The 24,255-nt window shown below is 43.7% G+C and overlaps 1 protein-coding gene across 8 annotated transcripts in view; it reads right to left on the bottom strand.

Moving 5' to 3' along the window:
* Positions 1 to 24,255, bottom strand: part of LOC124884235 (unconventional myosin-XVIIIa-like) — a 242,600-nt gene that overhangs the window by 112,461 nt on the left and 105,884 nt on the right. For all 8 annotated transcript variants that reach the window (XR_007042406.1, XM_047392030.1, XM_047392024.1 and 5 more), the window contains 8 exons: positions 8,674 to 8,802; positions 7,136 to 7,279; positions 6,689 to 6,778; positions 3,224 to 3,343; positions 3,031 to 3,142; positions 1,761 to 1,888; positions 578 to 732; positions 130 to 253 (listed from right to left, as the gene is read on the bottom strand). Coding sequence is in view for 7 of the 8 variants with exons in the window: in XM_047392030.1 (XP_047247986.1) it covers positions 130 to 253; positions 578 to 732; positions 1,761 to 1,888; positions 3,031 to 3,142; positions 3,224 to 3,343; positions 6,689 to 6,778; positions 7,136 to 7,279; positions 8,674 to 8,802 (1,002 nt within the window). In the remaining variant the exon portion in view is untranslated. The remainder of the gene's footprint in view (positions 1 to 129; positions 254 to 577; positions 733 to 1,760; positions 1,889 to 3,030; positions 3,143 to 3,223; positions 3,344 to 6,688; positions 6,779 to 7,135; positions 7,280 to 8,673; positions 8,803 to 24,255) is intronic.

Raw genomic sequence — 24,255 nt, forward strand, 5'->3', positions numbered from 1 at the left:
CCCAAAACTGATCAAACATAATAAACTGTGTTAGCACGAAAGACTGGTGTATTGCAAAAGAAATCATCCTACACACATGAACAACAATAAAAAGTCCCTCTGAGAGCTAAGTGACACAGGGACACATACCTCCAGCTGCTGTCTGAGGCTGAAGGCCTCTCCACTCTGCATGTCCTTTTCACGGGTCAGTTTCTCCCTCAAGCTCCTCTCCCTCTGCACTTCATCCTGGGCTGCACTCAGCTCACTGTCAAACCTACACAGAAGCAGCCACTTGGTAACAGAATCCTAAACTACAACGAATATTAGCAAAGTACAGAGGGGGAATTTAAAACAAATCCTGTCAAACATGTTAAATAATTGTAGATATTATCTCTATGGCAACACTCAGAAAGTTCATATTACAAAATCGATACATCAAGAAAGCCAAAGCCTTAGCATTTTTAATAGGAAGGGCTATCAATAATGTGGAGGAGCACAGTAACAGCAGCTGACCTGGCCCACTTTGTAGTAACCCTTTAATGCATATTTATAAACAGGACAAAGACTGTAGTGTCAAAGTTTGCATGTGTATACAGACTTCCTCTGCTTTTTCTCCAGATCATGGTTCCGGCTCTGTTGGCCCTCTAGGTGAAGCTTAGTGTCCTGCTGTTCAGCTATCAGTCGCTGATTCTTTTTCTTTAACTGCTGAATGTTTCGCTGAGACTCGTCAATATCAGCCTGCAGGTCACTGATCTGCAAAAAATACACATTAAAACTTTACTTGATTTCTGCTGATTTTAGTAACTGCATTGATGCCCAACCCTAAAGAGCTGAAATGATTGTAGACCCAGCAATCACTGAAGATTAGTCTTGATATTCTGTCGTAGCTCTAGCTACCAGTTAGTAGAACAGGAACGCTCTGCTGCCCCTGTAATAACTACACTAACAACCTAGGAAACTACAACAGATTTACAAAACAGTGAAAATCAGTCAATGTAATCATTATTATATGGGATTTTTCACCCCACTTTTATAGATTTGCTACAACACGTTAGATTCATGTTAATGCGCAATTGAAGACATAACTTTGAAATAAAAAAAATGGTTTAAAAAGTCTGATTAAACAAAAAACTCATGACCTCCCTGCAGTACATCCACAGCACCACTAGATGTTGCAACTCCATCGTTGTTCTAGAGGACACTGATGGACTGTAACCAGCCACTAGTGGCAGCATTTTAGAAAAATCCACAACAGGCAAACTCAGCAATATATCCCTTTCCTTATCAAAATAACTAACCCAAATTAACCCTGAATAACTTATTCACTCTCAGTGGGCTGTAGCCAGCCACAACACCAAACTCTGAACTATAAAATATTAACTATCCAGTAATTATTCAAGCAACAAAGCCCCAACTAAAACTTGGACACATGCCCCAACAAACAGAAAGGTTGTACATTTTAAGCCCAGAACCAGGTTAGAATATGAGCACAGACCTCCTCCTAGTCACAAAAACAAACACACAATAACACTGCATTTCCTTAAGAGTCCTCTTGTCTTCCTCAGTTAAACAGTTACAGTTAAATAACTGTATGTTTATTAGTTTATTTATTATTAAAGAAGTGTTATGAACCATCAGTGTGAGTGACCATCATTCAGCCAGAGATTGCACTAAGAGAACGTCTGATAACACCTTCCACATCTAGACTGTGATATCCTCCCATTAGCAGCAGAATGTGTGCAATGTGCGTCTTTGAGCGTGCTGTGTCTGTGTCCACTCACCTTTCTTTCCAGCTGCCGTTTGTTCTGCTGTTCAACCTCCAGCTTGTCATCAAACTCCTGCTGCAGTCTTTTCTTGGTGAACTCAATCTCCCTGATGGCTCGCTCATACTTTAGCCTCCACTCTCCTCCTGGTTCAGAAACACATTCACAGACTGCCTCATATGGTTTAACAAGATTTTAATATGAGAAACAGAATATGTGTCTTCATATTCTCTCAGTGACCAAGAGGTAAAACCTTTGGTTGGAGAGGTGGACATGAAACTACATGTGTTTAATGGGTATGTAACTTTGTGCCCGTTCATGTAGATAACATCCTCTTATGCTGAGTGGCTCCTTTTCAAACAGGCGTGCTGCTGTGATCTGGGAACACAGAACTGGGCCCACCAGAACAGCAGTCCAGAATGTGATCAAAACAGTTAAATTGGATCAAAGTAGGATTCATCTCAGATTGTTTCGTTTTGGAGGAGGTGTGAGAACATTCATTGTTATATCTTGACATTCCAAGAAAGCCAAGAATTAAAATATGTCTGCTGTGAGTAAATAAAGTTAGTCTAAATACAGACAAAAAGTTAAGAGTACGGGTGCACCGATTGCAGTTTTCTGGCCGATCATCAATCTTTAAAAAGCCTGACCTGCGGATTCCGATTTTGGTCGATACCGATTTACTTTATAAGTGACACTGTCAGGTGTCATAAGGTCACAACACACCTTCAATGTTCCAATCTTATGTTGTCAACAGTTGTGAACCGTAGACGTGACCTGGTGGGCGGGTCTGTCAGTCAGTCCTCTCTCATGGCACAGCAAAAGGATACCGTGGCTGATTTTCAGACCTTTGCAGTAGTAGATATGATCGGTTTTATATGTCAGTATCGGCCAATCACCCAAAATTAAGGAAATCGGGGCAGATCGATTGGTGCACCCCTAGTTAAGAGTAATGCTAAAGGACAATAAAAACAGAAATTGGGTCAATATTTTATATAATTTTCTCTTCTATTAGTAATTCTATATAGAACATAATTAATTTGGATTAATTCAGGTTATATACTCGGAGATGTGCACAGAGAAATAAACAGAATGATTTAATCAACTTTCCAACCTTAACTGAGATGACTTTCTGTTATTAGGCAGGATTTATGAACTATGTGTTCACCGGTTAAGTAATGTTCATAAACTTTAAAACTACATACTTTACTAGAGATGGTAACGATACATAAACATGTGTAACTAATTGCTGCTGTGCTGTCTAAACATCAGTCTGTCTGCATCTAACCTGTGTCATCATCATCCATCTCTCCATTGATTTCAGAAGCCCTGATGAGCCGAGCCTCCATGACCTCCATCTCCATGAACTCCATCTGTTTCTTTATGCCATCATACTTTGTCTTATTGAAGAGAGTAGACAAGTTGGTAAAATAACACCACAAACAGGAAAGTTACATGAACAAACAGCTCATGTATTCTACCTGCACGTCCTTCATGTCCTTTTCCAAACGGAGTCTCTCAGAGGTCTCGGCCTCCAGCAGCTGGGAAGCCGACTCCCCAGTGTTCCTCTCATCAGCTAGCTCCGTGGACAGCTCTGTGATCTGAGGGGACAGACACAAAGTCTCAAACTAATGGTCCGACATGGTGGATCTGTTTGATTTTGGTCTCTCTGTATATATTACACTCAGCTTTGTGGTGCATAAAGTCCTCATCTACAAGGACTGAAAATGTATGCCTACATTTCAATCCAAAGAAACACTCAGCAACTAACTGTAACAACTGCTTGCAATGAATCAGTTACACGGTGGTTAAATGGGTCAAATTTGGGGATATCGTGCCGAGTATAACCAGGATCAGACCAGAGCAGTTCTAAATTGCATGAACTCAGGTCTTAACAATGCTTGATCCTCTTGTTTCAGTAATCTTGCAAATCATAAAAAAAGCATAAGATATTTATCATTACTATCAGCAGCATTGTTTATCCTCCTTACCAGCAAGCTGTGTTACTTTCTGATGATGACTGTAATATATTTCTTCATTTTGTCAATAAGGTGATTAATTCCTTATATACAGGTCCTTCTCAAAATATTAGCATATTGTGATAAAGTTCATTATTTTCCATAATGTCATGATGAAAATTTAACATTCATATATTTTAGATTCATTGCACACTAACTGAAATATTTCAGGTCTTTTATTGTCTTAATACGGATGATTTTGGCATACAGCTCATTGGTATGATGCTCATTGTGATCTTACCTTCACCTGTCCTGATTTGGATTCTCATAAAGCCATGTTACTTTTACACCAGATGTAATGGAACCCACACCTTCCAAACAGTTCAACTTTTGTCTCATCAGTCCAGAGTATTTTCCCATAGTCTTAAGAATCCTAAGTTTCTCTTGCTCAGCAGTGGTTTTCATTTTGGAACCCTGCCATGCATATCCTTTTCTTTTCGCCCAGTCACTTTCTTATGTTGGAGTCATGAATACTGACATTAGATGTGACAGATACAAAAAAAGAAGAAATCACAGAGGGGGCAAAGGGGTTTTTTCACACCAATGTAAATCCATGATCAAATTTCATATATGATATATTGTTGGGTCAGTTGTAGTTCCAGATAATTATCTGTGGTTCAATACCAGCTCTGCAGCTGCTTGGTTTAAATCCCATTGAGCTACATTTTATCATCCTGAGAGCACCAACTCTTTCAAGATTAATTCCACCAAGTTCACCTTGCACAGACTGGACTGTTTTTGAAACTTCAGCCACTGACCTAAACCAACTAACTGATGTGGTGACATCATACATCAGTTTCTGTGAGGACATGTGTGTGCAGACCAAGACCTTCTGCATCTTTGGGAATAACAAGCCATGGTTTACTCCACACCTCAGGAATCTGTGCAGGGAAAAGGAAGAAGCTCACAGCAGTGGAGATTGGACATGGGACAGGCAGACCAGGCACAGACTTACAAAGGAGATCAAAGCAGCCAAGAGAAGCTACAGTGAGAAGCTTAAGAACAGCCTTTCTACTGGTGACACTTCAGCTGTATGGACCGGTCTGAGAAACCTGACTGCCTATTGGAGCCCCCCCACCCATCCTGAACAGAGTCGTCTCCTGGCCAACCGTCTGAATGGCTTCTACTGCAGACATGACTGGAAGCCATTCACACCTCAAATCATCTCCTCCACATCCCATTCAGGAACAAATTTGACCAACCCCCTACCTTCAGATCCTCTGCCTGCACTAAAGATCTCCGAGGAAGATGTAAACAGGCTCTTTCAGCGCATGAAAACAAAGAAAACTGGAGGACCTGATAACATCTCCCCGTCATGCCTGAAAGCCTGTGCAAATCAACTCGCTCCGATCTTCACAAGGATCTTCAACAAATCACTGGAGAAATGTGAGGTCCCCTCCTGCCTCAAACGATCCACCATCATCCCGGTTACCAAGAAACCCACCATCCTAGGATTAAATGACTACAGGCCTGTAGCCCTGTCGTCTGTGGTCATGAAATCCTTTGAGCAGCTGGTGTTGAAGCACCTGAAAGACATCACAGGCCCCCTGCTGGACCCCCTGCAGTTTACTTACCGAGCAAACAGGTCGGCAGATGATGCTGTTAACTTAGGTCTCTTCATCCTGCAACACCTCGACCACCAAGGAATGTACGCCAGGATCCTGTTTGTAGACTTCAGCTCGGCCTTCAACACCATCATACCAGACATCCTCCACCAGAAGCTCACCCAGCTCAACGTTCCAGCCTCCACCTGTCAGTGGATCAAAAGCTTCCTGACGGACCGACAGCAGCAGGTGAGACTGGGGTGCATCTTCTCCCTAACCAGATCAATAAGTACTGGTGCCCCCCAGGGGTGTGTTCTATCCCCACTCCTTTTCTCCCTGTACACAAATGACTCACCTCATCGGACTCGTCCATGAAACTCCTTAAGCTTGCAGATGACACCACTGTCATTGGACTGATCCAGGACGGTGATGAGTCTACATAGAGACAGCAGGTGGATCGGCTGGTACACTGGTGCGGTCAGAACTACCTTGAACTCAACCCAATCAAGACTGTGGAAATGGTGGTGGACCTTTGGAGAACACCACCCCCATACACCCCCCTCACCATCCTCAAAAACACCATAGCAGCTGTGGACCACTTCAAGTTCTTAGGAACCACCATCTCTGAGGACCTGAGATGGTCTTCACACATCGACACTGTTCAAAAGAAGGCCTAGCAGAGACTGTACTTCCTGAGGCAACTCAAGAAGTACAACCTTCTACAGGAGCTGCTGGTCATCTTCTAAACTGCCATCATTCAATCTGTCCTGTCTTCATCCATCTCAGTGTGGATTGGCTCATCCACAAAATCAGGACTGCAGAGAGAATAATCAGGGCTGACCTTCCCTCCATCCAGGACTTATACAGGTCTAGGGTCAGGAAAAGAGCTGCTAAAATCTCTGCAGACCCCACACACCCTGCACATAAACTGTTCAGAGCTTTACCATCAGGCCGCCACTACAGAGCGCTGTCTGCTAAAACCAGCCGCCACAGAGACAGTTTCTTCCCCCAGGCTGTTTCTCTGTTGAACATTCAATAGAGTACAAAACAACAGCATACAGATGTTGCAAATGCACCTTTTTATTTATAAATGTGTCTATTGTACATTGTAAATTTGTATATTCTGTAATGCAAAAACAAAACCAAAGAGCAAAGTGTACCGGAGTCAAATTCCTTGTTTGTATGTACGAACTTGGCAATAAAGCTGATTCTGATTCTGATTCAAACTAGTGTTGTTTTTATCAGCTAAGGGACAGCTCCTGTTTCTTGTGTTTTTAGTAGCCTAAGCAACTTTAAATGAAGAAATAATTTATTTTTTTTCAAATCAAAAACCTGCTTATTAATTGCAAACCCTTCATCGGTGTGCTTGTGTTTATAAATTTACCCTGCTCTCAAGACGGTCACTGTTGAGCCTCAGCTCGTTCCTCTCCTTCTCCATCCTTTCAAGCTTTTGTTTCAGCTGCTGAATCTCCTCCTGAGAAAGACAGACACAAGGAATGACAAATACATGTTTGGGAAAAGACTAATTACTGTACTGGATTGTTTTGAAACTTACACCTAAATGCTGACCTGCAATTAGGCATATCAGCATTCAGGTGTAGACATATGCAGGTTCAAAAATACATTATTGTCAAAATGGATAGGTACTTGCAGCTAAGCTGCAAGAATAACCTGTGTTATTGAAAACATGAAAAGACGTTCTATTTTGTTGCTCTGAGCATTTTAGCGTAAAAATGGTTCAGGTTTTACTGCAGAAGATCAATCCTTGTTCTGCCATGTGTACTAGGTCAGTAGGTATGACTGAAACAAACTGAACAAAAGACAAACTCACATCCTTTCCACTGATCTGCTCCTCAGTGAGCTGCATCTCTATCAGAGGTCTAACAGTTGTGAAGAGCTTCCACCATGGCCAGTCCTTCACACCTCGGTTCTTCTTGATGTTCTTCTGGATGCACCGGATGGCAAGATCTTGGATCTGTCCAAAAGAATCAAACACCCACATACAAGTCAGGGATCTTCCATGGTGTACTGTCACAATTCAATTCAGTTTCAATTCAATTCGGTTTATTTATATAGCGGCAATTTACAACACATGTCGTCTCAAGGCACTTCACAAAGTCAGGTACATACATTCCAATTAATCCTAACCATTCAAGAGTGGAGTCAGATTCAGTTAATTATTCAAATTGGTTTAAGGAGACTTGTAGCAGTCACTCCTCCTGGATGAGCATGTAGAGACAGTGGACAGTCACTGGCGTTGACTTTGCAGCAATCCCTCATACTGAGCATGCATGTAGCAACAGTGGAGAGGAAAATCTCCCTTTTAACAGGAAGAAACCTCCAGCAGAACCATAACCAGGCTCAGTGTGAGCGGCCATCTGCCACGACCGACTGGGGGTTTGAGAGAACATAGCAGAGACACAAAAAGAACAAAGAAGCACTGATCCAGGAGTCCTTTCTATGGGAAGGAAAAGTAAATGTTAATGGATGTAGCTCCTTTAGTCGTTTCACCTAGAAAGAAAGAACAGATAAACTCTGAGCCAGTTTTCAAGGTTAGAGTCTAAAAGAGAGCATATATAATTAGTTACAGTAAAAGCTCAGTCAGTAGCTATGTCTAGGAGAGAGAAAGGGTTAAACACTGAAGGACAGGGCCATACGGATCATCAGTAGAGGGTGAGCAGTAAGTTGCTGCCAGCAGAAGCTTGGACGATGCCCCCCTCCAGAAAGGTGTCACAGGTAGACACAGAGCCAGGCCAGGTGTAGCTTCTAGGAAGAGAAAAGAGAGAACATATAGTTAAAAGCTGAAATACCAGCAAATAATGCAAAATTGGAGAGTAGTGTGAGAATGTAGCGAAGAGAGTAAAAGTGGTCATTATGTCCTCCAGCAGCCTAAGCCTATAGCAGCATAACTACAGAGATAGCTCAGGATAACCTAAGCCACTCTAACTATAAACTTTATCAAAAAGGAAAGTTTTAAGCCTAGCCTTAAAAGTAGACAGGGTGTCTGCCTCACGGACTAAAACTGGGAGCTGGTTCCACAGGAGAGGAGCCTGATAACTAAAGGATCTGCCTCCCATTCTACTTCTAGAGACTCTAGGAACCACAAGTAAACCTGCAGTCTGAGAACGAAGTGCTCTGTTAGGAACAAGTTTGGTGAATTTTCTTTCAGAAAGATAATAGTAAGTCAATAATAACTGTGTAGCATAAAATAAAGCCACACTTTAACAGTTTTTTTAAGTGCAAAAACCATGTCAAACATCCACAAACAAGCAGAAAAGTGTATGAATAGTTAAACATTATACAAAGTACAGTACATTTAGAATATTCTGTACCTGGCATAAAAGCAAGCAAAGAGTAGTTTGTCCCTACCTTTCTTTTTTTGAATGCTTGTCTGGCCAGATATCCTCTGCAGGAAGCCTGGAACAGAGTGATGTTCCTCCTGGTCTGGACATCACGCTGCTCCTCCAGCCTGGACAAAGTTCCAGCTCGGAAAAAGACCTGTACCACAAGGGCAGAAAGTTTTTGAGCTACATTGCAACTCCTGGATGGAACAAAGTCAATCAAAGCAAGTCCTACTGGAAAGGTTCAGCTCCTGTTCATGAGGAACATACTAAAGCTCTAGATCCACTGCCCTTAGAGTGAAAAAGAGTTATGAAAGATTTATACAAAGATAAAGAATTATAGTGATATTTAAATAAGGGCCACATGAAAAAGTCAAACTTGCACTGTTGTCCACACAACAATAAGAAAATGGCAGCCAAGGAAAACTGTTGTTTACTCCTCCACTAAAGTTAAGTGCATGCCCTTTGAAAGTAAACCAGATAAGATTTTGTGGATCCAAACTCTTTGCCACAAGGACCACACTCTTGAAATTCACATTACTTTTTGCTAAACTCTTTTTATTGTGATTTTTTTTTTATCTGCTCAACAATATTCCATACATACAATATTTGAATGAAACAAAGCAGTCTGATTTTGTAAGGGAGATTCATGCACATTTGATTTCTGAAAAACAAAAGCATAGAATTTCACACAGTTTTAGGAGCAATTGTTTCTCAGCAACGGAACAGAACAAATAAAAGTAAGCTCTTTCTTCTTCAAAAAAAAAAAAAAAAAAAACGCTTTCTCTATTCAGCCAGGTTTAATAAATGGGTGTGCCTAAGTCTGTTTCTGAGCAAAAGTCACAGAATATTTCTGGTCCCTCTTAGTATGAAAATAAAATTAACGCAAGAATACAACGTTAAAAAATACAAATACTTTGAGTTACTGTAAAGCTCTGACATCACCCGGAATTATAAAACCCGTGGAAAATTAACTTTTGTTGCCATTTCCTACGGTGGCCGGGGGGTGCAAAACACTTTTACAAGTACCGAAACAAATTTACATTTCAGAAAACAAATTTACATTTCAGAAAACACTTTTAAATTTCAGAAAACAAATTTACATTTCAGAAAACAATTTAACAAGATGCGAAACAAATTTACATTTCAGAAAACAATTATACATTTCACTTTTACAAGTACCGAAACAAATTTACATTTCAGAAAACAAATTTACATTTCAGAAAACAAATTTACATTTCAGAAAACAATTTAACAAGATGCGAAACAAATTTACATTTCAGAAAACAAATTTACATTTCAGAAAACAAATTTACATTTCAGAAAACACTTACATTTCAGAAAACAAATTTACATTTCAGAAAACAAATTTACATTTCAGAAAACACTTTTACATTTCAGAAAACAAATTTACATTTCAGAAAACACTTTTACATTTCAGAAAACAAATTTACATTTCGGAAAACACTTTTACATTTCAGAAAACACTTTTACATTTCAGAAAACAAATTTACATTTCAGAAAACAAATTTACCAAAACAAATTGAACCGTCACCTTAATGTGGTGGAGGGGTTTGAGTGCTCAAATGATCCTAGAGGCTATGTTGTCTGGGGCCTAAATGCCCCTGGTAGGGTCTCCTATGGCAAACAGCCTCTAGGTGATGGGTCAGACAAAGAATGGTTCAAGAACCCCTCATGAAGAACAAAATATCGAGGCACGTGACGTCGCCCGGTACGGCGGAGCCGGGGTCCCACCCTGGAGCCAGGCCTGGGGTCGGGACTCGTCGGAGAGCGTCTGGTGGCCGGGTTGCTCCTCGCGGGACCCGGCCGGGCCAAGCCCGAACGAGAGACGCGAGGCCATCCCCCAGTGGGCCCACCACCTGCAGGGGGAACCGTGAGGGACCGGTGCAAAGAGGATTGGGTGGCGGACGAAGGTGGAGACCTCAACGGCCCGATCCCCGGATGCTTAGGCTGGCTCTAGGGACGTGGAATGTCACCTCGCCGGGGGGGAAGGAGCCTGAGCTTGTGCGGGAGGTCGAGAGATATCGACTAGAAATAGTCGGGCTCGCCTCCACACACAGCGTGGGCTCTGGAACCCATCTCCTTGAGAGGGGTTGGACTCTCTTCTACTCTGGAGTGGCCCACGGGGGGAGGCGGTGGGCTGGTGTGGGTTTGCTTGTGGCCCCCCAGCTCAGCCGTCTCGTGTTGGGGTTTACCCCAGTGGATGAGAGGGTTGTATCCCTGCGCCTTCGTGTTGGGGAGAGGTCTCTGACTATCATTTCAACCTACGGGCCGAGTGGTAGTGCAGAGTACCCTGCCTTCTTGGCGTCCCTGTCGGGGGTGCTGGATAGTGCCCCTCCCGGGGACTCCATTATTCTGCTGGGGGACTTCAACGCCCACGTGGGGAACGACAGTGACACCTGGAGAGGCGTGATCGGGAGGAATGGCCTCCCCGATCTGAATCCCAGTGGTGTTTTGTTATTGGACTTCTGTGCTAGTCACGGATTGTCCATAACGAACACCATGTTCAAACATAAGGGTGTCCATCAGTACACTTGGCACCAGGACACCCTAGGCAGGAGGTCGATGATCGACTTTGTTGTCGTATCATCAGACCTTCGGCCGCATGTTTTGGACTCTCGGGTGAAGAGAGGGGCTGAGCTGTCCACTGATCATCACCTGGTAGTGAGTTGGATCCGCTGGAGGAGGAGAAAGCCAGACAGACTTGGCAGGCCCAAGCGCATAGTGAGGGTCTGCTGGGAACGCCTGGCGGAGCCCTCGGCCAGGGATGTATTCAACTCCCACCTCCGGGAGAGCTTCGACCAGATCCCGGGGGATGTTGGAGACATAGAGTCCGAGTGGACCATGTTCTCTGCATCTATTGTCGATGCTGCTGCCCATAGCTGCGGCCGTAAGGTCTGCGGTGCCTGTCGTGGCGGCAATCCCAGAACCCGGTGGTGGACACCGGCAGTAAGGGATGCTGTTAAGCTGAAGAAGGAGTCCTATTGGCTGTGGTTGGCTTGTGGGACTCCTGAGGTGGCTGACGGGTACCGTGAGGCCAAGCGTGCTGCGGCCCGGGCTGTGGCAGAGGCAAAAACGCGGGCCTGGGAAGAGTTCGGTGAGGCCATGGAGAAGGACTACCGGTTGGCCTCGAAGCGATTCTGGCAAACCGTCCGGCGCCTCAGGAGGGGGAAGCAGTGCTTTGCCAACACTGTTTATAGTGGGGGCGGGAGACTGCTGACCTCGACTGAGGACATTATCGGGCGGTGGAAGGAGTACTTCGAGGATCTTCTCAATCCTGCCATCACGCATTCCATGGTGGAAACAGAGGCTGGGGACTCGGGGTTGGACTCTTTCATCACCCAGGCTGAAGTCACCGAGGTGGTTAAAAAGCTCCGCGGTGGCAAGGCTTCGGGGGTGGATGAGATCCGCCCTGAGTACCTCAAGTGTCTGGATGTTGTAGGGCTGTCATGGTTGACACTCTTCAACATTGCGTGGCGGTCGGGGGCGGTGCCTCTGGACTGGCAGACTGGGGTGGTGGTCCCCCTTTATAAGAGGGGGGACCGGAGGGTGTGTTCCAACTACAGGGGGATCACACTCCTCAGCCTCCCTGGTAAGGCCTACGCCAGAGTATTGGAGAGGAGAGTCCGACCGATAGTCGAACCTCGGCTTCAGGAGGAACAGTGTGGTTTTCGTCCCAGCCGTGGAACACTGGACCAGCTTTATACCCTCTACAGGGTGCTCGAGGGTTCATGGGAGTTTGCCCAACCGGTTCACATGTGTTTTGTGGACCTGGAGAAGGCATTCGACTGTGTCCCTCGTGATGCCCTGTGGGGGGTGCTCCAGGAGTATGGAATCGGGGGCCCTTTATTAGGGGCCATCCGGTCCCTGTACAAGCGGAGCAGGAGTTTGGTCCGCATTGCCGGCACTAAGTCGGACCTGTTCCCAGTGCATGTTGGACTCCGGCAGGGTTGCCCTTTGTCGCCGGTCCTGTTCATAACTTTTATGGACAGGATTTCTAGAAGCAGCCAAGGGCCGGAGGGGGTCTGGTTTGGGGACCAGTGGATTTCGTCTCTTCTTTTTGCGGGTGACGTGGTCCTGCTGGCCCCCTCTAGCCAAGACCTACAGCATGCGCTGTGGCGGTTCGCAGCCGAGTGTGAAGCGGCTGGGATGAAGATCAGCTCCTCCAAGTCCGAGGCCATGGTACTCGACCGGAAAAGGGTGGCTTGTCCTCTTCAGGTTGGAGGGGAGTTCCTGCCTCAAGTGGAGGAGTTTAAGTATCTCGGGGTCTTGTTCACGAGTGAGGGAAGAATGGAGCAGGAGATCGACAGACGGATCGGTGCGGCTGCCACAGTAATGGGGGCGCTGTGCCGGTCCATTGTGGTGAAGAGAGAGCTGAGCCGAAAAGCAAAGCTCTCAATTTACTGGTCGGTCTACGTTCCTACCCTCACCTATGGCCATGAACTTTGGGTCATGACCGAAAGAACGAGATCACGGATACAAGCGGCTGAAATGAGCTTCCTCCGTAGGGTGGCCGGGCACTCCCTTAGAGATAGGGAGAGGAGCTCGCCCATCCGGGAGGAGCTCGGAGTAGAGCCGCTGCTCCTCCACATCGAGAGGAGCCAGTTGAGGTGGCTCGGGCATCTATACCGGATGCCTTCTGGACGCCTTCCTCGGGAGGTGTTCCAGGCACGTCCCACCGGGAGGAGGCCCAGGGGACGGCCCAGGACACGCTGGAGGGACTATGTCTCTCGGCTGGCCTGGGAACGCCTTGGGCTCCCCCTGGAGGAGCTGGAGGAGGTGTCTGGAGAGAGGGACGTCTGGCGTCTCTGCTGAGTCTGCTGCCCCCGCGACCCGGTCCTGGATAAGCGGAAGACGACGAACGAACGAACGAATTTACATTTCGGAAAACAAATTTACATTTCAGAAAACACTTTTACATTTCAGAAAACAAATTTACATTTCAGAAAACAAATTTACATTTCAGAAAACACTTTTACATTTCAGAAAACAAATTTACATTTCAGAAAACACTTTTACATTTCAGAAAACAAATTTACATTTCAGAAAACACTTTTACATTTCAGAAAATCAACCGGAAATGGAATGTACCAACGCCGAGGCTGACCTGGAAGTCAGCCTCAGGGCTGCATCCTTCGAAGGCCGTATTCGTTGGCCGATTACATTACAGCGCGGCGACGAAGGCTGTCCCAATTAATGAATCATTCCGAGCAAATGCTGCCGACAAATGTGTCCTTATTTTGCCCGATTTGAAGGATGGGTCGTGAGTATCCTTCGCGGCCCATCATTTCCCATCATTCATTGCGGGTCGAAGCGGATTGGTCAAGCAGGGGAAGCCATGGCGGACCATAGCAACAAAAGCTGTGAGTAAATTGTGGAAAATTACACTTTCTGTGACACAAATTAACTTCTACAATGTTTTTAGTGCGGGAATATAACTATGTAGACGTGAAATATCTGCTTGATTTATCTAGACATCGCTTAATTTCAAATGTGCTCCGACGTGTTCGGAGTTTTCCGTTCCCGGCGTAGTAACCGGCTCGCCTCGCCAGTCCTACCGGCGGTGAGGTGAGCTAGCCCGGTAGAGATCTGACCGGACTATCGGCACTAAGCTCCCGCTGGCAGTCATCACAGTGAACGTTTAACACAAGTGATTTCTAACAGTTTATGTTATTATTTTAATTGTTACTGAAAATCGATTTAACATTTCAGGTGATATTAATGTTAACCAGAATAAATGGACAGCTTTTTGTAATCCAACTGTATCGCTGGAGAGTGTGATTGAGAATAAATAAGCTTTTCAATATTAAATTTTTAATGAAGAAATGTGCTATATGTTTTAAAAGTTTATTTATAATTCAGTTAGCATTATAATTTCTGATTCCAGGTAAACCCAACGAGGAATACACCTCCAAATGTAAGTGAATCTCAGTAAAGAAGTGAAAAGTTGGAAAGAGCTTGTTTTAGACATTTGCATAGAAATATTTTCTTCAAATTAAGACAAATGTGAAATTAAAAAAGGCTTTATTTTTGCTCGGATATTAAGCAAGATGTTTTTTTTTTTGGTATTTTCATATATTTGTTTTTTAGGTACAAAGGAGCAGACGGGCCAGTTTATGAAGCTCAGGAGTGAGAACCACCACCTTTTTACTGGAGCTAAAAACTCAGCCACCGTGGCTTGGAGGTACAATAACAACATTCTTTGCAGTCAGTTTCTGTCCAGTTTTAAATGACTCCTATCTTTCTAACTTTCATAAATATCCATCCAGTGATTAACATACTTCTTTCGGTTTAGGACAATTCAGGAGAAGATGGACCAACAGGGGAAGGTCACCCTCTTTGCAGGCCAAAACAATGTGGGACAATTTGAAAAAAAAAAAAAAATTTAGATTATGTTCAGAAGTTCTCATGTCACACACAAATAAAAAAATATTTCTAAGAGTCTTGTTGGTTTCTCTGTTTAGTCAACTCTTTTATTTTTTCTTCCTTCTAACTTTAGGATTGTAAGTATCCAGGGTCATGAGAGGGAGTCAGTGAAAAGCCCACTGCTGCTACTTGGCCCTGGTTTGTCCTTATGGATGAGGTGTTGGGACAGAGGTCTTCCACAACACCTCCTGTCCTAATTGCCTCCATCCCTGAGGACACTCCAGGGCCAAGCGGTGCGGTGGTCAACCAGATGGAGAAGGAAGACAGTGAGCCAGCAGGAAGGGGTCAGAAAAGAAAGAGGGACAGAGTTGATGGAGTTGATCAGGGAGGATATGAGGGCACACAGAGAAGCAGAGGAGAAGAAGGCACAGAGAATGGACAGACTGTTTTCCAAAGAATGGCACCAAAATAAGGTGTTATAAAAGAAATAAGTAAATGTGTTTTGTTCAGATTGTTTCTTAAAGTTTTAAGGTGTTCTAATAAATTTCAAAATTGTTTTTGTCACTAGTTATTTCCATTTGATCTAACAATACATAGTTATATTCCTGCACTAAAAACATTGTAGAAGTTAATTTGTGTCACAGAAAGTGTAATTTTCCACAATTTACTCACAGCTTTTGTTGCTATGGTCCGCCATGGCTTCCCCTGCTTGACCAATCCGCTTCGACCCGCAATGAATGATGGGAAATGATGGGCCGCGAAGGATACTCACAACGCATCCTTCAAATCGGGCAAAATAAGGACACATTTGTCGGCAGCATTTGCTCGGAATGATTCATTAATTGGGACAGCCTTCATCGCCGCGCTGTAACGTAATCGGCCTACAAATACGGCCTTCGAAGGATGCAGCCCTGAGGCTGACTTCCGGGTCAGCCTCGGCGTTGGTACATTCCCTTTCCGGTTGATTTTCTGAAATGTAAAAGTGTTTTCTGAAATGTAAATTTGTTTTCTGAAATGTAAAAGTGTTTTCTGAAATGTAAAAGTGTTTTCTGAAATGTAAAAGTGTTTTCTGAAATGTAAATTTGTTTTCTGAAATGTAAAAGTGTTTTCTGAAATGTAAAAGTGTTTTCTGAAATGTAAATTTGTTTCGCATCTTGTTAAATAGTTTTCTGAAATGTAAATTTGTTTTCTGAAATGTAAAAGTGTTTTCTGAAATGTAAATTTGTTTTCTGAAATGTAAATTTGTTTCGGTACTTGTAAAAGTGTTTTGCACCCCACGGCCACCGTAATTTCCAGCGTGTCTCACGAGACGACACATCGGTGGTGCATATCTGGAGAGACAAAAGCTTGTAGGCGATCTTTTCCTCCACGTGACCATTCCTGGAAGAGTTTGAAAGCTGGAAATCTATCTGATACAAGAAGGTCAGATGATTCGTACCGATTGAAGACCTCGCCGACACCCGGCGCAGGAGATGAGATTTCCCTTGTGATTAGGTTGACTAAACTGTTTCCTTATATTTTCCCCGTTTTGGACAGATGAGAAGTTTACCTTTTTTTTTTTGAGTTGATCACGAACGCGTGATCCCCCCTTCGTGTTTCTTCAGACCTGACCCAGCCTCGATCAGTGGAGAGAAGAAATCAACGTCAAAATAATTTTGTTCTTTTATATTAAATTGGTGCATTTAGAGGTTTGGGCAGGATGAGGCATAGTTAAGGTGATTTAGAATCACCAGTAGTTAATCCAAGGTACCAACTTGTTGCATGCAATACTGATTGAAGTTTTATGTTTAGCTGTTTTGATTTGATGTGCAAGCGCTGCTGAATCACGCAATGCAGATGTGATCAGTGAGGTACGCGTGTATGTTCTGTTCGGCTAATCCCAAATTAGCCAGGAGTTAGAAGTTGGACTTTTAAAGTTTTCCATTCAAAGCAACTGCGGTCTGGGCCTCGTGGCCTGACCATTCTTTTGTTCCAGTTTTATTACTGGAGTTTTTCCACTGGATTCCCACCTCAGAGTTTTATGATTCTTTGTTCGAGATTTGGGGCAATAAGCTGGTAATGGCAAAAGGGCGCAGCCCCACCATCAACCAGCTGATCGCTGCAATCGAGACATCAGCACACCAGGAGGGCTTCTCTTTCGAAGTTAACCCAAATTGCACATTTTGTCCATAAAACTGCTGGTTTGATCTTCATAGACACTCAATGCGCATATATTTTCTTTTATTATTATTGTTAGGTAGTAATTTTTATCCCCTTTGCGTAGAATAGTGTTTGTTAGTTAGGTGAAGGTTTTTGGACCAGAATGGTGATATATCAGGGCTATAAGTTTCAAAAAATGTTCACATTTATATATATATACACAGTAAGAGAAACGTTTGTGTTTATTTTGTGCAAGAGTGATTTATTTGTCAAAATAAGGTCAAAGTTCCCCTCACCTTCGGTGAAGTGGTTGAATTAACTGTGAAATTTAGTGGTTTTGGTTAACAATTATTAATGATAATTTACTAAGTGTAATTATTAAGAGCTTTGAGCCCATAATCACAACACCAGATGACATCTCTGATTTCTATTCACAAGTAATGATTTTTGGTAAAGAAATGTTTTCTGAATTATAATTTATAATTATAATTTTTGATGAATATTAATTAATCAATAATCATAATCCTTACAATTCCAAGGGCTGCGAGTGACCTGCGAGCCATACTTTGAACACCCTTGCATTGAAACCTTGTTTACTAAACACTTTACAGGCATTTAATAAAAGTTTTATCTTCCAAAAACCTGTTTCCTGCAGATAGCTTCATAATCATTTTCAGTAAAGTCATCTAGCAGACAGTGTCCGATTTTAAAAACACTGTTTACAGAAGGGATTTTCTATAGCTGAGAGACTTTCAGGTAATAACTGCTGTTTGAGGGGAGTCACGTCAGGTTAGTGGGTGGTCCCTCTGCATGACTCAGAATGGATAGCATTTGGAATGGGAATCTAATGGTGATAAAAGTCTCCCTGGACACCTCTAAAGGTAGGTTTAGGGTAGCTGTGCCCAACACAATTTAAGTATGTTTACATGTGTAACTAAGACAATCCTGGTGTAACTGGATGACCCTGGACTATTGTCAGTGGCAGCTCTGAATATGGTCTTTGTTAGGGCTGCATTTAGACCACATCACACAACCTGAATAAAGTTTGACTTTTTGTTTTTGGACTATGTTTGGACAACACATGTGGGATGAACCAATTAAATTTTCTTATACATATATTTCTGGACTAAACAAGGAAGATGAGTGGCTGAGCTGAAAAACAGCTCCATGCTGATGGTAAATGGACCGATCTTATACAGCGTTGTTTTAGTATCAACCACTCAAAGCACTTAACACTAGAGCTACATTCATCCAGCTGCTCTCACAAATGCACACACATTTTCCTACACCCATACACAGATCAGTGGGAAACTAGGGGTCATGTGCCTTGCCCAGGTGCACATCAACATGTAGGCAGGACGACGCTGGAATCGAACCCACAACCTTATAATTGCAGGACAACTACTCATGGCCTAAGACTTGGAAGATGGTGTAGGTGTTGGCTTGTCCACTCTTGCCTCTCTGTGTTTGCCTCGGCTGTCTTTTTTATTTTTTATTGTACACGCAGTCTTATCAGCTTGTTATGGTGTGTCTTTGCTGCTCAAATCTATGATCCTTTCACTTTGCTGAACATCAGAGTGTATGAAAAAAAAGCATTTGACAGCGGAGGAAGCTAAAATGTATGTGTGTGTGAAATAAGAAGCTTGCTTTTACACAGTTGTTTATTATCATTATTATCACCATCAATATTATCAGTGGTAGTAGTGGACTAGTAGTAGCAACAGCAGCAGTAATGGTAGGTAGTAGTAGGAGTGGCCTTTGTTAGCCTAATTTTATCCAGCATGTTTTTATATGAATTTTTCTTTTCCAGACAGGAGCATGTGTGGACCGTGCCAATGGAATTTGTAAGAAGCTGGAAAATGAAGAAATCCCTGAGTCATGCTCAAGAACAACTGGAGCTTCCTGCCCACTAACTGATCACTAAATCATCCATAAGATGGGGCTCCAGGCAGTGCACGATTGAGCGATTTGTTGAACAAGAGAAGGCCATACGTCATGTGCTGGGTGCAGACAGAAAGCAGCATAATCTCAATCAGACGGGGCAGGATCTTGAGGTGCTAGAATCAGTAAGAAAAGCCCTTGGTCCTATGTTAGAGTTCAGCGATGCACTTTTAGGTGAGAAAGTTGTCACACAGTGTCCTACCTTAAACCTGTCCTGTCATTGTTCAACACAGAGGTCCTGGCAATTACGTCTGAGGACACAAACCTGACCAAAAAAAACCAAAAACAAGTTGGCAGTTTGTGAACAGCAGCCATCGAGCTAGAGTACCGGTCAGTCATCATGGACTTTGTGGACTGGTGTGAGCAGAACCACCTTTGCTTGAACACCATTAAGATGAAGGAGATGGTCATAGAATTCAGGAGGAGGATACCACCTCACTCACCAGTGAACATCCAGAGGGAGGACAGTTGACAGTTGAGACTGTTGACAGTTTTATGTACCCATGTGTTCACCTCAACTATAAATTGGACTGGTCCTATAACACCAACGCCCTATACAAGAAGGGCCAGAGTCACCTCCACCTTCTGAGGAGACAGGTCCTTCAGAATGTGCAGGCTTTTGCTCGGGAGTTTTAATGACTCTGGTAGCCTTTGCCACCCTCTACGCTGTCATCTCTGGGCAGCACAGAGTGGGACAGAAAGAGACCGAATAAGCTGGTTAGTACAGCCAGGTCTGTACTAGGCTGCCCACTTGACTGTGTGGAGGTGGTGGGTCAGCACCAGACTGGAGAGGAGCTGAGCAGTTCCTTCAGTGGCCGCCTGAGACACCTTCAGTGCAGAAAGGAGCGCTACCGCAGGTCCATCATCACCACCGCTGCCCGACTGTTCAATTTTACTGTATAATCACTCATGTAATAACCTCTGTATTTGTAGATACCTGCAATCATTCTCACTTTAGCACAATTACCTCTACTACTTATTGTACATAAGTTATTTTCATTTATTCTATTATTACTACTTGTTTTTGCACATCTACCTTGTTCTTCTTTGGTTGCACATTTTTTCATAACTATCTGAACCCAACTTGTGTGTTATTAAGAGCTACTGTAACAAGTTAATTTCTCCATTGCGAGATCAATAAAGTCTATCTTATCTCATGTGAACTCAAAATACAAAGATGACACTGACCTCTTGAATTGGCATCTGCACTCAACCCCTACATCTCTCTTTCTCTTGCTCTCGGTGGAAGACACACACGTTTTCTCTCCCCCCCTTCTTGCTGATCCCTGCTTCTGCTTTTTGTCTGTATTTTTCTCAGAGCCTCGCTTTGCATATCTTCCAAAGTTTTAAATTATGGATTTGGTCAGCTGGACTCTCAACCTAATTAATCAAATTTTTTTTCTTTTCAACGGGAAGACAGGGTAAAGGAGACCCTCTTGTCCAGACGGGACGTTCTTCTCTGGATACACAATGGATTCTTAGCAGCAGTGGAAGATTGTGTGTCTGACTACGATAGGACATAGAAAATGTGTACATATTTGGACTTTTGATAACAGGATTTCTGCTTTTTGGAGTTGGTGGTTACCTGGCCTGCGATGTTGGATGGAGTCTGTAGAGCGATCAACACTCAGGCTGGAATGTTAAGAGAGCAGAATCGCAAGCTGGACACGATTCTTGAACAGAATCGCAGCCTGGCAGCGGTTGGACTCAGAGGTTAAAGGATATAATCTTGGAGAAGTTGTACGCTCGAGATCTGCGGAAAGTACCAGAAATTTGGCTATTTGGATTCGCAATTGAGACATACCAGTAAAACTCTTAAGGTAGTTGGAAATTCACAACTGCCAGAAAAACAACATTTATTGTTTTTCTAAATCTGGCGCCCCAATGTGGCTTTGGCAACTTCTGCTAACTGGCTATCGACAAAATATCTCCTGGATGTTATGTAAACACGACGCTCTTCCCCAGGACACCCCTACCAGCTGTGTGCTGATAGGACTATGCGGCCGATTGATAAAACTTCCACCTCTCTTCTCAAGGACAATGGCGCTTCTATCAGTGTTGACAGTCTAATTCTTACAAACACACTCAGATTTACATTCGCACCTCAAGATTCCACCGTACCCTTGCTGAATCTTTACTTATGTGTGTGTTGCTCACCCCTGCTGAGGTTTTTTTTTTTTTTTTGTACTGTTTCAGACTATTCTGCTAATAGTCTGAAATATGATTTTTTTTTCCCCTCCTATCTTACTTTACCTAAATGTGTGACTTCATTACTTTTCATAGATTTTCAGATTTCTCAGAAGGATTACCAGCAAAAGCCAATTATTATTAGCATTTCATACGTTTTCATTGATTTTTAGTTTTATGAGAAGGATTACCAGCAAAAACCAAAAATTATTAGTAATTTGGACTTTAGCTGCTCTTACACCAATGACCCAGCTTTCTTAATTAGACTACAATGGACTGTTATTACTTAGTTCAACTTCAGTAGCAGTAAAAGCAATATATCATTAGCACCTGAAAATGTGGATTAAAGCTGTTTTGTACCAGTGACTCAGCTTCCCTAGTTAGAATTCAGTGGAATGATGAGACTATTAGATGTCTCAGAAGGATTCATAGATTTTTAGATTTCTTAGGATTGTAGTATCATTTGATTTGTTTTTCTGTGTTTATTTTCTTTGTGATTGTATTGTATTTGTGTGTACAGCGATTTGAGTGTCTCGTTACTGAAAATTGCTATATAAATAAACTTACCTTACCTTACCTACATCAAAAACCATAACAATTATGATGACCAGGATAAAGCAATTGTGTCACCACAGTTTATTTCATTTAAACCGTTATATGGGCATTCAAGGGACTACCCTTGGCTGGTTCAGGTCCTACTTGACAGAAAAGAAATTCTGAATCAGCCTGGGCAATTTTAAATCTTCTTCCAACGTTTCAACAGTTTGTCAGCTGGTCTACCAGAGAAAACGAAATGTTGGATTTGTTTTATGCAAATGTCAAGGGACTCCTCCACTTGAGGCAGGACCTCGCCCCGACCCAGAGAAGGCACTCTACCCTTTTCCGTGTCAGGGGGAGGTCCTGCCTCAATTGGAGGAGTTCAAGTATCTTGGGGTCTTGTTCACGAATGAGGGAAAAATGGAGCAGGAGATTGACAGACGAATTAGTGCTTTCTTCACCACAACAGACCTGTACCGGTCTGTTGTGGCGAAGAGAGAACTGAGTCAAAAAGTGAAGCTCTCGATTCACCAGTCGATCTGCATTCCTACCCTCATGGTCATGAGCTTTGGGTCATGACCGAAATAAAGAGATCACGGATACAAGCAGCCACAATGAGTTTCCTCCGCAGGGTGTCTGGGCTCTCCCTTAGAGATAGGATGAGAAGCTTGGTCATCCAGGAGGGGCTCGAAGTAGAGCCGCTGCTTCTCCACGTCAAGAGGAGCCAGTTGGGGTGGCTCAGGCATCTGCTTAGGATGCCTCCTGGACGCCTCCCTGGTGAGATGTTCCGAGCACGTCCCACCAGGAGGAGACCCAGAGGAAGACCCAGGACACGCTGGAGGGGTTATGTTTCTCGGCTGGCCTGGGAACGCCTTGGGATTCCCCCGGACGAGCTGGCCCATGCGGCTGGGCAGAGGGAAGTCTGGGTATCTCTGCTGAGGCTGCTGCCCCCGCGACCCAACCCCGGATAAGCGGAAGACAATGGATGGATGGATGGCAAATGTCAAGGACTCATACATCTCTAAAGCAAGAACTCCTCTAGGCAAATCAGTTCGCAATCTTGTTTTCTTTACTCAAAATATAAGCCCCTCGTTCAGAGGCAACCTGTAATAAAGAGGACTGTGAGAAAATGGTCACAGGAAGCTGAAGAGGCCCTGCAAAGTTGCTTTGAGGCTACAGACTGGGACACACTGTACCAGCCACATGGAGAGGACATCAATGCCATGACTGAGTGTGTAACCGACTATATGTCTTCTCTGTGGATAACACCATCCCCACCAGAACCGTGAGATGCTTCCCCAATAACAAACCCTGTATCACCAGTGACCTGAAGGACCTACTTAACAAGAAAAAAAGAGCCTTCAGAGAGGGAGACAGAGAATTATTGAGGAGTATACTGAAGCAACTTAAAGTCAAGATAAGCGACAGCAAGGAGGTGTACAAGAAGAAGCTGCAGCGCAGCTCCAGCAACACAATATCAGAGATGTGTGGTCAGGGATGAAGAATATCACGGGCTTCAAAGCAGAAGGATGATCAGACCTATGGAGGTCTGGACAGAGCCAATGAACTAAAGTCCAGTTCAGAAACAAGCTCAGCATCCTCTTCTCCTGCTCACAGCCAAACAGACATCCCACCCTCCTTTGACCCACAGCTTTTCTGTCACACCTCAAATGTTTTATCTTCCACCTCAGGTTCCGATAGTGTCAACCCTAGAGTCCTGAAGTGCAGAGCAGCTCTATGGGATTCTGCAGCACCTCTTCAACCTTAGCCAGGCCCAGAAGAAGGTTCCAGTGTTGTGGAAGACCTCCTGTCTTGTTCTGGAACCAAATAAAACTCACCCATCAGTCCTCAATTACTATAGACCTGTTGCCCTGACATCCCACATCATGAAGGTCCTAGAGAGACTCCTGTTGGTCCACCTGAGTAAGCAAACAATAAACTATCAGGATCCCCTTCAGTTTGCTTATTGCTATGGAGTTGGAGTTGAAGATGCAATCATACACCTGCTTCAGTGCCAGCAGCACTGTAAGGATCATGTTCTTTGATTTCTCCAGTGCATTTAACACAATTCAACCTGATTTGCTTTGTCAGAAACTCCAGAAGACTCAGGTGGAGGCCTCAACAATCTCCTGGATCAAAGACTACCTGACAAACAGACCACAGTTTGTGAGACTGAAGGGTTGTGAGTCTAACCAGGTAGTCAGCAGCACAGGAGCACCACAGGGGACTGTACTCTCACCATTCCTTTTCACTCTGTACACCTCAGACTTCCAGTACAAGACAGACTCTTGTCATCTGCAGAAATACTCGGATGATTCTGCAGTCGTGGGGTGGATCAGGGATGGAGAAGTAGCTGAGTACAGGAAGGTGGTGGACCGCTTTGTGGCATTGTGTGGAAACAATCATCTCATTTTGAACG

The sequence above is a fragment of the Girardinichthys multiradiatus genome, chromosome 18 (assembly GCF_021462225.1).
Source record: "Girardinichthys multiradiatus isolate DD_20200921_A chromosome 18, DD_fGirMul_XY1, whole genome shotgun sequence".
NCBI classification, from domain to species: domain Eukaryota; kingdom Metazoa; phylum Chordata; class Actinopteri; order Cyprinodontiformes; family Goodeidae; genus Girardinichthys; species Girardinichthys multiradiatus.